We start from the raw sequence: 15,282 nt of genomic DNA on the forward strand, positions 1-15,282 counted from the left end.
TTGGAATGGAATATACAAAACAGGCTTGTTGAGTGAAAGAGACAGTAAAATAATTGAACTATGGTACAATTGGCTCTGTAATTTTATTTCTGGACATAAAGTATTGCAACAAGAATCAGTCTGGTGTGGTGGTTAAAATGTCAGGTTAGAAACTAGGAGACAGTTCTATTTCTACCATAGGCACAAAATCAGCTGGTTACCCTGAGCCAGTCACTGTCTCAATCCTAGGAAGGAAGAAATGAAAAAAGGAAACCTTGCCAAGAAAACTGGTTTAAGCAATTTTCTCTATGTCTCTCCTCTATTTCTTTCTCTCCTACACACACAGGGAGAGAGAGGGAGGGAAAGAGAGAAGGAGGAAGAGAGAATTGTAAACCTTATTCAGCAAAGAAGCACTATTAGTCCAACCACAGACAAGATTTCTATGCTGTTTTTCTTCTCAGAAACAGATTTTAGCTCAGGAGGCTAAAAATAGAATCATATAATGATAGCTTTAATAAGCCATTCATTGTTTAGATGCACCAATTTCCTATGTACAACAAAAAGATATTAGGGAAATTAAGAGACAGGACTATTTATGTAACCTAGTAATAAGTTGCAAAATTTGTTAAAGCTCAAATTAAGATTTTCTATTGGGCTTTGAAATAGAAATGGGAGCCAGAAAGCTATAAGCATAATCCCAATTATCATGCTAGTCCAGTCAGTGCTACTTACACTTTGCAAATCATCTTTATGTATCATAAACCATGTATTATACTATTGAAGATTAGCAGAACATAAATAAATGAACCCAGATTATCTTCATCCTAACAGACTCATCACACTTCTTCTGGAACAAGACCTTCTGTATCAAGACCGCATACCACATGTCAAAGAGTACCCAGAAACTGTTATTCTTTTCTTTTTTTAAAAAGTCATTCCATCCAATATACTGTAACTAAACATCATTTCCTAGACATTGGGGCAGATAAACTACCAAACTGGTTATCATTTTGGAATTGTTTTTTGGTTGGTTGTTGTTGGGTTGGGTTATTTTGCTCTTATTCAATCCATTACCATCTCCATATATCACTTTATCAGATATTCCCATTAGTCATTTAAATCTGCATAAGTCTCTCTCTGTGTGTGTGTGTGTGTCTGTGAAGATTTTTGATATATATGCAATCTGAACTTGGAAGGGTCTAGACCATACATTGTGCAGATGTTCCTATACACCAGGGCTCTTCAAACTTGACAGCTTTAAGACTTGTGCACTTCAACTCCAAGAATTCTTCCTCCAGTCATGTTAACTCAGGAATTCTGGGAGTTGAAATCCACAAGTCTTAAACTTGCCAAGTTTGAAGACCCTTGCTATACACAATGCCAGTTATTTGATTGTGCCATTCAGTATACACTGTCCTTGTTTGTTTCTTAAACCCTGCCACTATGTTGGACTGTCTTTGAAGCCTCCTTCCAAAGTCTGCACCTTGAATTCTGTCTGATGGTTGCTATGTATCTCTATGTTTCTGTGTGTATACCATTTTCCTGAACAGACAAACTCATTACCATCGGTTTATTTTCCTTGAACCAATGTATTACCATCACAAGATTCCACTAGATAATCCCCTTTCATCAGTCACTTACATTTTCATAAATACTCAGTTATTTTTAAAAGATGAAGACAATGTCTTCTCTTCTCAAGAAGAAAAGGAAGAAAAACTACCTTCTTTGTTTTAAATGATGTGTTCTGCATTGCAGAGGTGTTTCATTCTGTGAATAAGATGGAGTTAAGTTTTCCAAATGAGTGAAATAAGTAAATCTTGCTCAACAGGCTTATTCAAAAGGTAAATTCATGTAAAACTATAAACTTGTAGTGTAACTTCTACAAAAAGGAACCCCCAAGTTACTTACATTCAGAACAAGTACTCTTTTTTTAAAAAAAGTTACCATATTGAATTAGAATTCCCTTTTCAATTTCAGCTAGCAACCAATTAAAAGTTGCAAGATTGACCTGGATTGAGTTTATGTCCAGTCCAGATAAATTAGCTGTGTGAATGGAATGGGGACAAAGTAACATATTTGTATTCAATATTGATCCTGCTGAGGTTCATGGTCATTTTTTCTAGTTTAGATTTTGATTAAATCAGGGATCTCCAAACTTTTCAACTTTGAGACTGGTGGATTTCAACTCCCAGAATTTCCCAGCCAGACTAATTGAGGAATTCTGGGAATTGACGTCCACAAGTCTTAAAGTTGCCAAGTTTGGAGACCTCTGGATTAAACTATACAATATCCTGCAATGGCAAGAGGATAAAGAATATTTTAATACTTCAGTGTTTGCCACTCAACATTCCCTAGAGCAGTCACATTTAGAAAAGTAGAAGAAAACAGCACTGGATACTTAACTGTTGTAGGAGGAGAGCCATGTTAGACTATAGTGAAAAAAACAACCAAAAGAGAGTCATAGCATTTTTTCCAACTAACAAATCTTATTAAAAACATAACTTTTCAGGAGTTGCAGCTCACTTTTTCAGATCAACCTGTCTTAGAGCAATTAATCTTGAGTGACATCTACTGGTGAAAAGTCAGCACTCAGCAAATCTTTGTCACTAGTTGCTTCTGGAAGATTACCATTTAACCGTCCTGGATTGCTTTCGTATGTTACTCAATCACCCTTATCAAAGTAGCAGTCAGAATCTAATATATCCCTGCTACCATATAATTTAAAACCAGGGGCTGAAAATTACTTTTATCTTAAAACAGCAACAACATCCTGCGATCGTTTCTGTGAAAACTCAGTGCCGTTTCCACAAGAACACTGCCTCAGTTTATTGCTTAAAAAGTCAAACCTGCCTCTCTTTTTTTTTCTGGCAATGTAGATAGAAAGAAGAACGTGGTTGCTGGGAATTCAGGAATCGCTTTTTTCGCGGACCTTGATTTCCTGTATCAGTGCCGAAGCAAGACCTTTGAGATCTCCTTGTCGCTATTACTCTTCGGAGATTTCAGTCTGCTTCTTGCCTAATTACTCGATTTCACCTTCTTTCCTCTGAACGCCCTTTCAAAAACAGCACCAGACATCTTGGAATACGTACTGGGAATGGGGTGAAGCGTTCGGCGGGAAAGAAGGCTCGGCGAATGGAACTGTCCAGCGTCTCTAGGTGCTGAAAAAGTCTTGAGACGTTCGCTGGAGAACGAGCAGCATTAGGGCTGGCGGGCCATATGCTAGGAAAGCTTGGTAGGGCGGCGCCACCTATCTACTAAATAGAAACCGAGCGGAGATCAACTCAGAACGACAAAGAAACACGAGGGTGGGAGGAGGCATCCAGGCGCATTCGCAAGAGCACGCCCAGCTCCTGTACCCTCTCCGTGCCTGCCGAGCTAATGGGATAAGATTCCCCTGGCAAGCGCCTCCCCCTTCCTGGGACCGCCCTCTTCTGCTTGGGCAGCTAGAGTAAGCTCCTTCAGCATCTGGATGGTAATGCTTCAGCCCATCTGCTGAACCGGTTCCCATGAAGAAGATGGAATCGTATGGCAAGAGAGCTCGTTACCCAGAAGGTGAGGGAATGGGCACACAAGGAGAAAAGGAGTGCATGTGGTCGACGCGGAGGGGGAGGGGGGCAAGTGGAGAGATTTATCTCCCCTCACTTTCTATCGTTTCTTCTAAGTCTTCCTTGTCGGACTGTAGATGCTTTTAGAAACTGAAGCAAAATTAGGGATGCCAAGGAACAAGATTCTTTCCCTTCAATGTCTTCCTTTTCTTCTTCCACTTCTGTTTTATTTTGCTAATCTTCCTTACTAATACCAGATCAGGTCCCTCTGCCTAACTCCACATGCACACACACACACACACTGCTTAAGTGAATGCTGAATCTCTGAGGGAGATGGAGGGGGGGGGGGGAAGCAGCGAAGTGTGCCCAAATCACATGCAATGTATGTGTCTTAGTTTCTCAAAGTCATCCAGTCCTGTTGTAACCCTTACATTACTTTCTTGGAGTTTCTTTAACTCACAGGGCAAGGATACTCAAATTTCTAGATGTCTCAGATAAAATTTTGCAAAGACCAAAAGGAGGTGGAAAAAATGGAGTTTTCCTGAAAAAGAGAGATGTTGTTTTGTGCGGGGGGGTGGGGGGGGTGGGGAGTATATGTAGGGGCTGAAGAGAAGAATCACCCACACTGGGTTCAAGAGATGCTTGCAGGAGAAAAAACATTTTGGTTTCTTGCTTTGTGGGAAGGCTCCAACAGGTAATTTAGATTTTCCTGTCCTTATTCCATTCTATCCCATCTGTGTCTAGGCTGGGTGTATAATAGTAAAGATTTTTTTATTTATTTATTTCTGAAATTAAAGCACACAGTCTCTTTCCAGAATCCTTGTTTTTCAAGCTGCTTTGTAGAGAAATATTTTAAAGCTGATTCCCTGCAAGAGGGGTGGGGGGAGTTAAAATGCTTGGCTAGAATTTCCAGATTAATTCAAAATATAATTCAATATATCCCCAAGGTGAGTAGTTGGCTGCCTGTCTCAATTAACCCAGCAGGTTGAACAAAACTAAATTAAGCAATTCAGTAGTAGCCTCCTTCTCTATTTTTCCTGTCCTGTTATTTCCTGCTTTTTAAAATCTCATGTGGAGAATTTAGAGATAGGAAAGAATGTTCAAATCTATTCCCTAATTTATTTTTTTCTATCATTCCTTGTATATGTATCTTGCCACACCCCCACTACAAATAATATGAGAACAATATTTTCCTTCAATATAATGTCTCAAGGAAGATAGGAAGTTACAAAATATGAAATATAATTAAATAAATATATTGGGCTGGTTATAATTTGTGTGTAGTACTTAATTTGGAAAGATGAAAGTTGGCATATCTTTATTTCGTTACTTTAAACTGTGCTCACGCTGGGTACATCAGTTAAAGAAAGATAAATGGAAACTCTTGTAAGCAGATATATTATCATCTGGGAGGAGAAGAGGGCAATCTAATTGCAAGAAAGTGCAAAAAGTTCATCTGAACACAATTTGCATTTTAAATGAAATGATACTAGGTGTGATCTTTCAAAAAAGAATCCAGACCAAAAAGCTGCAGTCTAATGTATGTATTTATTATAAACCTAAAATTTACCTCATGAAACTCCCAGTCTTTTCTTTTTTAGATTATCATTGTCTGTTTAGAAATAAATTGTATTTATTGTAAAAATGGGGGTGGGGACTTACATATGCTTTTCAGGGACACCCAAATTTTGGATAATTGGCAGAAATTAATGAGAATCCATCATTTATTTCCTTTATTTGTTTCCTTCATAAAGTTCTCCAGTGTGCTATGGATCTAAGCAAAGACTGGATTTATATTCTCAGTGTAGAAATCAAATTATTAACAGCCCTAGCTTAAAGATGACTCATGTCTATTTAAGAATCAATGGAGTGGCCAAAAAATACAAATTATTTTGAAGAAAGCTTGAAATAAAGAAAGAGCTTTTGCTTAGTCTTGGGGTTTTTTTAATGATGGCATGATACTTGTTACTGGCAGAAAAAGAAAAGAAATGTTGTGACAGTTAGCTAATATTTTGTTTAAATCATATAGATACATTCCTCTACTCAAAAATATTATCAATAGACTACTAGATTTTTTAAAAAGATCCTTCTGTCAAATCATCTATTACTATCTTTGTAGGCACATATACAATATACTATGCCTATTTGTTGTTGCTTTTAAGTACTCAAGTGATGTTAATATGAGTCTTATCCAAACTGTAATAGCATCTTTCCTGTTGCATTTAATGCCTGGGGAAAAAAACCTGTAGAATGTACTGCATTCTTATTCTAGTTGATTTACAATATTCTATCATTGTCAGCATTATATATATATATTTGCATATGTTGGAAGGAGAAGGATTTTTTGTGATAAGCTAATGCTATTAAAACATCTATCTAAAATAGTTATGCACCACTTGCTTGTTTGTTTACTATTGGTATCCTAGAGTGACATTTAGCTCAAATATATTGACAACCAAATTATGTTAAATTGTGCAGTGAGGTGAACAACCTTATGAAACTTTGCCATCCGTTGGTAAAGCAAAGTAATGTGTGCCAAAGTAGTTTTATGGATTCCCTGGATTCTGAATTGCTTCTAAATATGCATTGCTTGTACATCAGGAGGGTACCTTATAAGAAAGTTGAAACACTTTCTAAGATTTTTCCTTTATTAATAACATGAATTCATAACATATTTAATGATGCAACTGATCATGTTCAGCTTCTTTTATTGGTTTTAATAGTCCATTAATATTGTCTTCTGGTGAAAGATTTAATGCAATATATTAGTTTACAGGATTGTGCCATGTTTGTTTTGGGAGATTAGATGTCAGCCTCTAGCCCTGTATTTTTTTAATAGGTATTCTTGACTAGAGAATCTCAAAAATCAGCCATTTAAATGCTTCGGCATTAACTGTGCTCATTCAATCATTCTTTTTTTTTTTTTTTACTATATTTAAGATTCTTTTTTGACCTGGAGACTCTGCCAGCAAAACTGTAGAAACTTCTTGTTCATCCATCATCATTGATGAAGGCCTTAACAGTGTGGATTTTTTTTTTTTAATAATCATGTTAAGATTAGATGTGCTGTGATGATTGATCAGGCCAATTTGGGCATGAATGTTCTTGCACATGTTGAACAGGCATATATAGATACTGTAGTTGCTGTACTAGTGGCTTTGGTCTTATGAGGCTAGCACTTACATTGTGCTTCAGTAGTATGTTTGGCTTCATAAATTTGACTGCCTTTGTGGATGAGACTACAAAATGGTTTTGTGCCAGCACTTCCAGTGATAGTGTTTATATCAAGTGATGTCAGCGAGGCCATTATTGTGCCTTTTTACTATTTCTTCTCATGCGAGCCTCTTCCTGAAGAAAGTTCCCCAAAAGGAGTTGCTTGGGTATGTACTTGTTTGGTATACATATGACAAGACCTTCCCTGCCCATTTGTACTTTCATCAGAAGTGTGTGGAGTGATGGTAGACATGTTCTAATAAAACTATTAAAAACTTCAGTGTCTGGTACTTTGTCTTGTCGACTAATGCCTAAAATCCTGTGAAGACAAGTGATGTGGAAGTGGTTAAACTGTTTTGCATGATTCGACACAGTGTTTCACAGGCACAAAGTCTGTCAGCAAAAAGGTAGGCTGTAATGTCATAGTGGAAACCTTACAAGAATATTCGAATTGTTCTTATCTGCTACTCTTTACCGTTAGCCATCCTATGACTGATCAATATACTGGAACTTCAGTTAACAGATGAAATTATTTTAGGAATTACATTGAATTAAACTTTTGATGTGGTGGTATGTTTCTCTGTTCACAGCTGAATTTCAGTTGGTGCAGCCTGTTTTTTTAGAAAGTTTGTATCAGTGGGGTTTCTTCTTTTAGGGATGAAATAGATTATTTGTTTCACTTTTTATATCTTGGTGATATTCTTGATTTAGTGAAGATGTATTTGTAAAACTTCATAAGAATTTTCTGGGATTCATATTTTCCAAATTCTACTGTATGTTCAGCTCTCATTTTCAAATCTAGGATTATATTCTGGTAATAAGCTAAAAGCCCATATGCTAGATTTCACTTTGTATCTCATAGTAAGGACATTTTTAATAAATTAGACGAGCATTATCTATTAAGAAATAAATCTCAAAATTCTGTGGTTATTATCATTTTAGAATTTATCTTACACATTGTAAAATGTAAAAAAAGCATGCCTTATTCCTATTGCTCTTGAAAGAAGGGTAGAACTGGACAGCTGATGGTTAAAAACTGGAGCTCTTTTCATATTTTAATACATATGAGCTGTCATTTTATCACCTTAATTGTTAAAAGAAACACCAAATTATGCCTGTATGTGGAATCTTGCAAATAAATATGGGCATGAAATTGAGATTAATTCTAAAATTCTAACAAGTGGTTTAAATATTGATATGACCTTTTGTTTTAATACCTTGATTTTTAAGATATTAAATGAATTAATACATTATCTTTCACCTTTCACCTTTTTTGCTTTTATTCCTGATAATGAATAAAAGCCTTGAATTGTCTTTTTGTTTTCCCTTGCTAATTTGAAAATAAATGTGCTATCTTTTACTAGTAGTATATGGAAGCACACAAATTCTTTTTAACAATGTGATTTCAAGACTATTCCAATATTTCAATTCTCAAAATATTTATTGTATTAAAATAAACATATACATTTGTATGGTATATGGAATAGAGTTGCCCCATGGTGAGATAGGCAGCAAGTAAATTTAACATAATTAATAAATAACTTTAGATGAGATGGATGACACACAAATCTAATATCAATTATAAATAAATCATGGACTTGGCTTAGCTTTTCTTCACTAGTTTGCCATCCTGCATTTCAGCAGATTTTATTTCTAAAAATTGTATCATTGAATTGTTTAATTGCCAGATAATTGTTTTAAAGACAGTTTTGCAGTGATTTAGCAAAAGTGATACTTTCGGTTCTTATTTAACATTTCAAAGATACATTGACGTCAGTTCCTTCACTGTCAAAATATACTTATAGAACTCTTTATACATGTAAGCTATCTGATGGTACAATGAAGTTCTGATGGACCAAATAATGAACCAAACTACATTTACATGCATAGGGAAAGAGACTATATATTGTTATGAAAACAAATAATCCATATGTTTTGAAAAGTTAGGGGAGTAAACAAAATATTGAATATAGTAAACACATGCTATTAGGTATGATCTAATTTAAATTGTTAACTTGATTTGGGAAATGAAGTCAATTCAGTTTGGATAGGCAACTTTATCTATTTAACAGGTAAATTCAATATGTACAATATGTACAACTCAACTGAATTGTTGATTCAATTAACTGACATCAAAACTGATTTGATGTTCTGCATTAAATTTTAGTCAAATCTTCAAATTGAATATGTTTGCATCCCTAGAATATAACTACTGTAACAGCAAAATCATAAGCCCATTTTATATTAGGGAACCAAGACTTCCAAACATTGCAACAATTTGAAAAGCAGACATAGGGATTAAAAAAAATGCCTAGAACTAAAATACTATAAAAACACTCAGGAATGTGCTGTGAAAATGTAACAATAAAAGTCTTATGCCATAAAGACATTACAGTATGCTCTCTGAGGAGGGTATTCCATAACTGAGTGGTGACTTTTCTTTCATAAAAATACACTAAACATGAAAAAAACCAATTGTTCTGCTAACATCAAGGTTTGGTTGGGAACATGTAGTTTTTTTGATACTAAGATCTGAAGTCCAGAAAGGTTTTAAAAGTAAGAAACCAACTTTTCAAATTGGATCTGCAATTGAATGAAGGCCAGTGGTGCTATGAAAATATTCCCCTGATTTCTACATACTTGATCTTACAGGGATATTATGTACTTACTGAAACTGCTGCAGTATTTTCAGAAATAGCCCCATTTGTAATACTTTATAATAATCCAAACAGGATTACCTGAGCATGGAACCCTGAATGTTATATATTAAGTAACAAAACAGTATCATTTTGTTAGATAGGAGATGTGTAAAGAAGCTTTTGAAAACTGTTGATAGCTTTGAAATGTCAATTATATAATTGATAGACAGGTATCTGGGAATAACTGGGAACATCTCATTCAAACAGGTGAAGAAAAGCAATCCTGCCAGCCAAACATTAAGATTCAAGACTTCACTTCAATATATGGTTTCACTTCTTTAGCTTTATATTTCTATCCAATTTTTGTAATATGCTATTAAAATTGGTCATGCAACTGGTCAGATGTTAGTCAACAATTTAATAGCATTCCTTGCTGTTTGCTAGAAGCTCTGCCATTTTGCTAAAACTGTCAGTTTTGTTGCCTTTCATAAAACTATTCATGTTATAAAATTTGTATATTTATTTGCATATAATTTAGATTTCTAAGAATATCCAACTCAAGAGCAATCAGAGTGCCAGCAAGACTTGCATGTATATTGCTAAGCTTTCATGTCTTTAAATAATTAGATTATCTTATTGATTGCACATCATTTTACAGACCATAAATTGGAAATGTGACATCCAAATACATAGAATAAATAAACAGATTGTGCATATTTGAGTGTAAATGCAAAGGAAATGAAAGGTAAACTATGAAAAGAATATGACTGCAGTTTTAAATGATGACTTCACATTTTAGCAAGGTTAAGATTCTATAGTTGGATATTGAGTAACATATATTGGCTATAGATTTTGCATTTTCTTAGTGGGTGTCTCAATGATGGGAATATTCTAAAATTGGTTTAAAATTGGAAATCCATTGGTTCTCTAGAGTTGGGGTTTTGGACATATCTGGCATTTGTGTAGCTGTCTGCATTTGAGGATTCTGAAAACCAAATCCAACCCTGAAAGAAAAGTTACAAGGAAGACATGTGAGTTTATGGGCTCAGGAGCCCTTTTCAGAGAGTCTATTCACTGAAATGCTTCAGAGTCCTAAGTTCTTGGGAAATTAGTCTGATATGATGGTCTGTTATAATGGTTTAGCACTATGCTACAAATATTGTTCAAATACTGTTCAAAACCATTTGATGGCTAACAAAAGTCAATTGCCTAATCAAAAATCTGTGCAATGGTGTACACCTTAGCAATGTGCTGGATAATTGCTAAGCTGTTATAATTACTCTCACTTCATTTGTGCTTAACACTTTATGGTGGATTTGAACCAAACCAAACAAAAACATACCAAATAATATCTCCAACCTATTTCTACATATACATATATGTGCATTCTAGTAAGAATGGTTCTTCCACACACATTGTGGAATGCCTAGCTTAATATCAGTGGAGTTTTTTTCAGATAGGGCCCAGCCTTTACTCTTGGGGAAAGCAATTTTAAGCTTGTTTATGAGGAAGCAAATTTAAATTAACATGTTGGTACCACTTTAAATTGAGTTTAATGAAGAATAATTTGCTATTCAAAATTTTTACCTATAATAATGACATAACTTTCTTATGCTGATTATCATGCCTATTTTAAACAATAATTCATTGGATTACCAAGGTTTAAATTTGAAAAGGGAAAGCGAGGAGAAACTACACAATCCAGCTACCTATTGTATTTCTTACAATCCCCGCCCCCCTTTCTTTATACTCCCTTTGGATGAACGAGCAAAGGGGCATGAAACAAACTAATCCAAAATGATTATTTTAATATGCTTGATACTTTTGTACTTTAAAGTCAGAGTATTTATCCAGAACACCAAGCTTCTAGCAGTTGATTTTCTTGAGTCTTGATTTAAATTCCAGGAGTCCTTTTGAAGATGTTAAGAAGTCCTGCAGTGCATTTGTTACCATTAAAATATTGTATTTCAAAGACTGTTGTATTCTTACCTCCCACCCCTTCACCATGACTAAGTGTTGCTAGAGAGAATTACACTTAACCATTACACAGATGGCAAAAAATGGCACTTATCTTGCACTGTCTTTTTAATTGTATTTTTAGATGGATTTGAACTGAAGCCAAGGACATCTTGAAGAACTGTTTTCCTCCATCCTGAGACCAGATCCATCATGGCAGCGGGTGTAGCAGCATGGCTTCCTTTTGCCAGGGCAGCTGCCATAGGTTGGATGCCAGTGGCCAACTGTCCCATGCCACTAGCGCCATCAGAAAAAAATAAGCGCCAAGATGAGCTGATCATTCTCAATGTGAGTGGCCGGCGTTTCCAGACATGGAGGACTACATTGGAGAGATACCCTGATACTCTACTTGGCAGCACAGAAAAAGAATTCTTCTTTAATGAAGACACCAGGGAATACTTTTTTGACCGGGATCCTGATGTCTTTAGGTGTATCTTAAACTTTTATAGAACTGGTAAACTACATTATCCAAGGTATGAGTGTATCTCTGCTTATGATGAGGAACTTGCTTTTTATGGAATCCTGCCTGATATCATCGGGGACTGCTGTTATGAAGAGTACAAGGATAGAAAGCGGGAAAATGCTGAGCGATTGATGGATGATGCAGATTCTGAGAATAACCAAGACTCTATGCCAGCCCTGAGCTTCCGACAGACCATGTGGCGAGCTTTTGAGAACCCTCATACTAGCACCTTAGCCTTAGTCTTTTATTATGTCACAGGCTTCTTTATTGCTGTTTCTGTGATCACCAATGTGGTGGAGACCGTACCATGTGGCTCAATATCTGGCAACAAAGAACAGCCATGCGGGGAGAGGTATGAAATGGCTTTTTTCTGCTTGGACACAGCTTGTGTTATGATTTTTACAGTTGAATACCTGATGCGACTCTTTGCAGCTCCAAGCCGGTACCGGTTCATCAGGAGTGTGATGAGTATCATCGATGTGGTGGCCATCATGCCCTACTACATAGGTTTGGTGATGACTGGCAATGAGGATGTCAGTGGAGCTTTTGTGACTCTGAGGGTTTTCAGGGTATTCAGGATTTTCAAATTCTCCCGCCATTCCCAAGGCTTGCGAATCTTGGGGTACACACTGAAGAGCTGTGCCTCTGAGCTTGGTTTTCTTCTCTTTTCACTCACAATGGCAATTATTATCTTTGCTACTGTGATGTTTTATGCAGAGAAAGGATCTTCAGCCAGCAAGTTCACTAGTATTCCAGCATCATTTTGGTATACTATTGTCACCATGACAACTCTTGGGTAAGTACTATATTTTTCTTTATTTAGCAAAGAAAAAGGTTACTGATTGGTGGAGTTTCAGAATTGTCTGTGGTAGCTGATCTGTTCTACCCCTCCAAGAGAATAAATCAAAAATATTTCTTCTTTTGATTGTTCTATCATGTACATTAGTTACAACAAATCACCATTTTATATTTGCAGTTAGAAAAGGACAAACTTACTTTATAGCATGAGAGGATAGGGCAAAATGTTTTGGAAAATCAGTTGTTAATTAATTAATTTGGAATCTTTGTAGTTTCTTCCTGTTCTCATTTTGGATATGAGCGGCCTGTACAAATAGTTTCTTTTGGTTTCAATAATATTTTTCTAGTATGGGATTATTAAAATCCTATTTACACTGCTTTTGACAAAAGGTGAGATGGTGATTAATTAAAACTGGAATCAAAAGAATATGGTCTAATTCAACTGGAAAAGAGAGCAGGCACAAACCAAATGGTTACAGAGCAAATAGGAGTGTACATTTGCATTCTTTGAAATCAAATATTTCATTTTAAAGAGCTTGAGTCGCTCTTAAAAATGTCAGCTTCAAAGAGTACTGACACTATTTACCCTTGTATTATTTCATTCTTCCTTATTTCAAACAAGGGGCATTCTCATGCTTTTAGAATTTCTTCACTCAATTTGTTTTCTGCTCAGTGCAAGAACTGACTTAAGAAATAAAATACAAAAACTTGGAAAGGGCGGAATATGAAAAGACAAATAGTAAACCATTGCCCTTACCTGTTAGTGGTGTCATGGATATTTATTTCAGTTTTATTGTTGCTAGCAATTCATGGTCAGCATTTTTCATGTTTTAACAATATTTTGGAGGAAGAACAGGATAGATAACATTTATAAACTGAATGTATACGAAAGTTTAAGTGGAAAAATATTTCATATAGCATAATTAATCAACTTTAGCTGCTTTTTCTCAAGTTATTTAAAGACAGTTACTCTTCTGTAACCTCTGCATACAATATCAGGGCTTGTATATCACCAAAAGAACAATACAAACAATAATAAATTTTCTATCTAGATTGTATGGCTCTTGATTTTAAATTATACTTCAACAATTGCTTTTCTAATGTTTGATCATCAAACACCATGTAACATTCTCTTTATATTAAGAGTATTCACCAGTGGTGGGATTCAAAGTTTTTTTACTACCGGTTCTGTGGGTGTGGCTTGGCGGGCGTGGCAGGGGAAGGATACTGTAAGATCTCCAGTCAGAGGTGGAATTTCACAGTTCCCTGAACTACTCAAATTTTTCGCTACTGGTTCTCCAGAACTGGTCAGAACCTGCTGAATACCACCTCTGATATTCACTATGTGCAAAGAAACTTGAACTTTATAAGCTGAAATGATTAAATATAATTTATCTCCTAAAAGGGCAACCAATTATGCTTTAGAGAAATGAAAATATTTGGAAAATACAGAAATGTGAAAATTGAACATTTGGCACTTCACTCAAATAAATGGCCATCTCCTTATTTTGTTTTGTTTAAAAATGATTCAAAAGCTTGCTATACAAAAGTAATCACTTTGGGCATCTTGAATTTAAAATATATGCTAGAATTTATTTTCATTGCATTTTGGCTTCTTTTGTGAGAATATGTTTAAAATTATTTGTTTCAATTATTTGCAAGACGGCAACAAAAACAGGTGTAAACCTCAAAATTGCATATAATTTCAAATGTTACTCTCAATATAAAGAAATACAGTATTTTAAAGGACAATGTGGTTATCATTTAGGATGGTTTTAAATGATTGTAAAAGTTAATAATATTATGCAAACATATACATTTTACACATGGCAATTGAAAATTCTTACAAATTCAAAGATGAGGAAAGCATGTGAGCCATCTGTGGTAAACATTATATGGCACCATATGTTTTATATTAAGCTGTACATTTTAAAACTCGTATATCTCATTTACGCTTCATAGAATGTAAAAATGAATCTGAAAATGATGCCAGGCTACACAGCTCCTATTCATAGTACTTAAAATAAGATTTAAGGTTGCTGACAAACATGTTTGGAAAGAAAAAACTTTCTATTGTTGGAAGCCTTAGTGCTCTTTAAGCTTCGTTATTTGTTTTCAGACATTTCATTCTTTAACTAGGTAATATCATCAGTGCTACTGAGTGCCTGATTTGCTGTTTGTTTATATAGAGTAACTTGCCCTGCCAGTGTTGATGGGGTGTCATTTTTTTACCTGGTCACATTATTGTTTTCTGCTTGTTTGTCTGATGTTAATCCTTGCTTATCTGGGTATTGGCTAATGTAAAGGATGTGCTCTGATCTTTTTGTTTTCTTCTTATATTTTTTAATAAAATTTGCTTGCACATGTTTTTAATGAAACAACAACCAAGTTGACTCCACAGTTCACTCCTGAGCTACATCTACTATCTTCTACTGAGATTTCTATTGTTTCCTTTTTCAATGGGAATCAGGACAGGAAATGAAATGTATCTAACTTGTCCAAATATACAGGGAATGATTCCACAGTACCATTAATTCTGTGTTTAGCTAACTGAAATACTCTCAGACATAAAGTGCCTTTCCTTTTTGCACATAATGATAGTCCAGAGTGAATCTTCTTGAGCACTCTA

At 35.2% G+C, this 15,282-nt stretch overlaps 1 protein-coding gene across 2 annotated transcripts in view; it reads left to right on the top strand.

Moving 5' to 3' along the window:
• The first annotated feature begins 3,335 nt into the window (after positions 1 to 3,335).
• Positions 3,336 to 15,282, top strand: part of KCND3 (potassium voltage-gated channel subfamily D member 3) — a 302,322-nt gene continuing 290,375 nt past the window's right edge. For both annotated transcript variants that reach the window (XM_026713039.2, XM_026713040.2), the window contains exons 1-2: positions 3,336 to 3,531; positions 11,478 to 12,651. In XM_026713039.2, the coding sequence (XP_026568824.1) occupies positions 11,546 to 12,651 (1,106 nt within the window). In that variant the 5' untranslated portion in view covers positions 3,336 to 3,531; positions 11,478 to 11,545. The remainder of the gene's footprint in view (positions 3,532 to 11,477; positions 12,652 to 15,282) is intronic.

Source organism: Pseudonaja textilis, chromosome 3, assembly GCF_049901715.1.
Source record: "Pseudonaja textilis isolate UNSWEBS1 chromosome 3, rPseTex1.2, whole genome shotgun sequence".
In the NCBI taxonomy this organism is placed as follows: domain Eukaryota; kingdom Metazoa; phylum Chordata; class Lepidosauria; order Squamata; family Elapidae; genus Pseudonaja; species Pseudonaja textilis.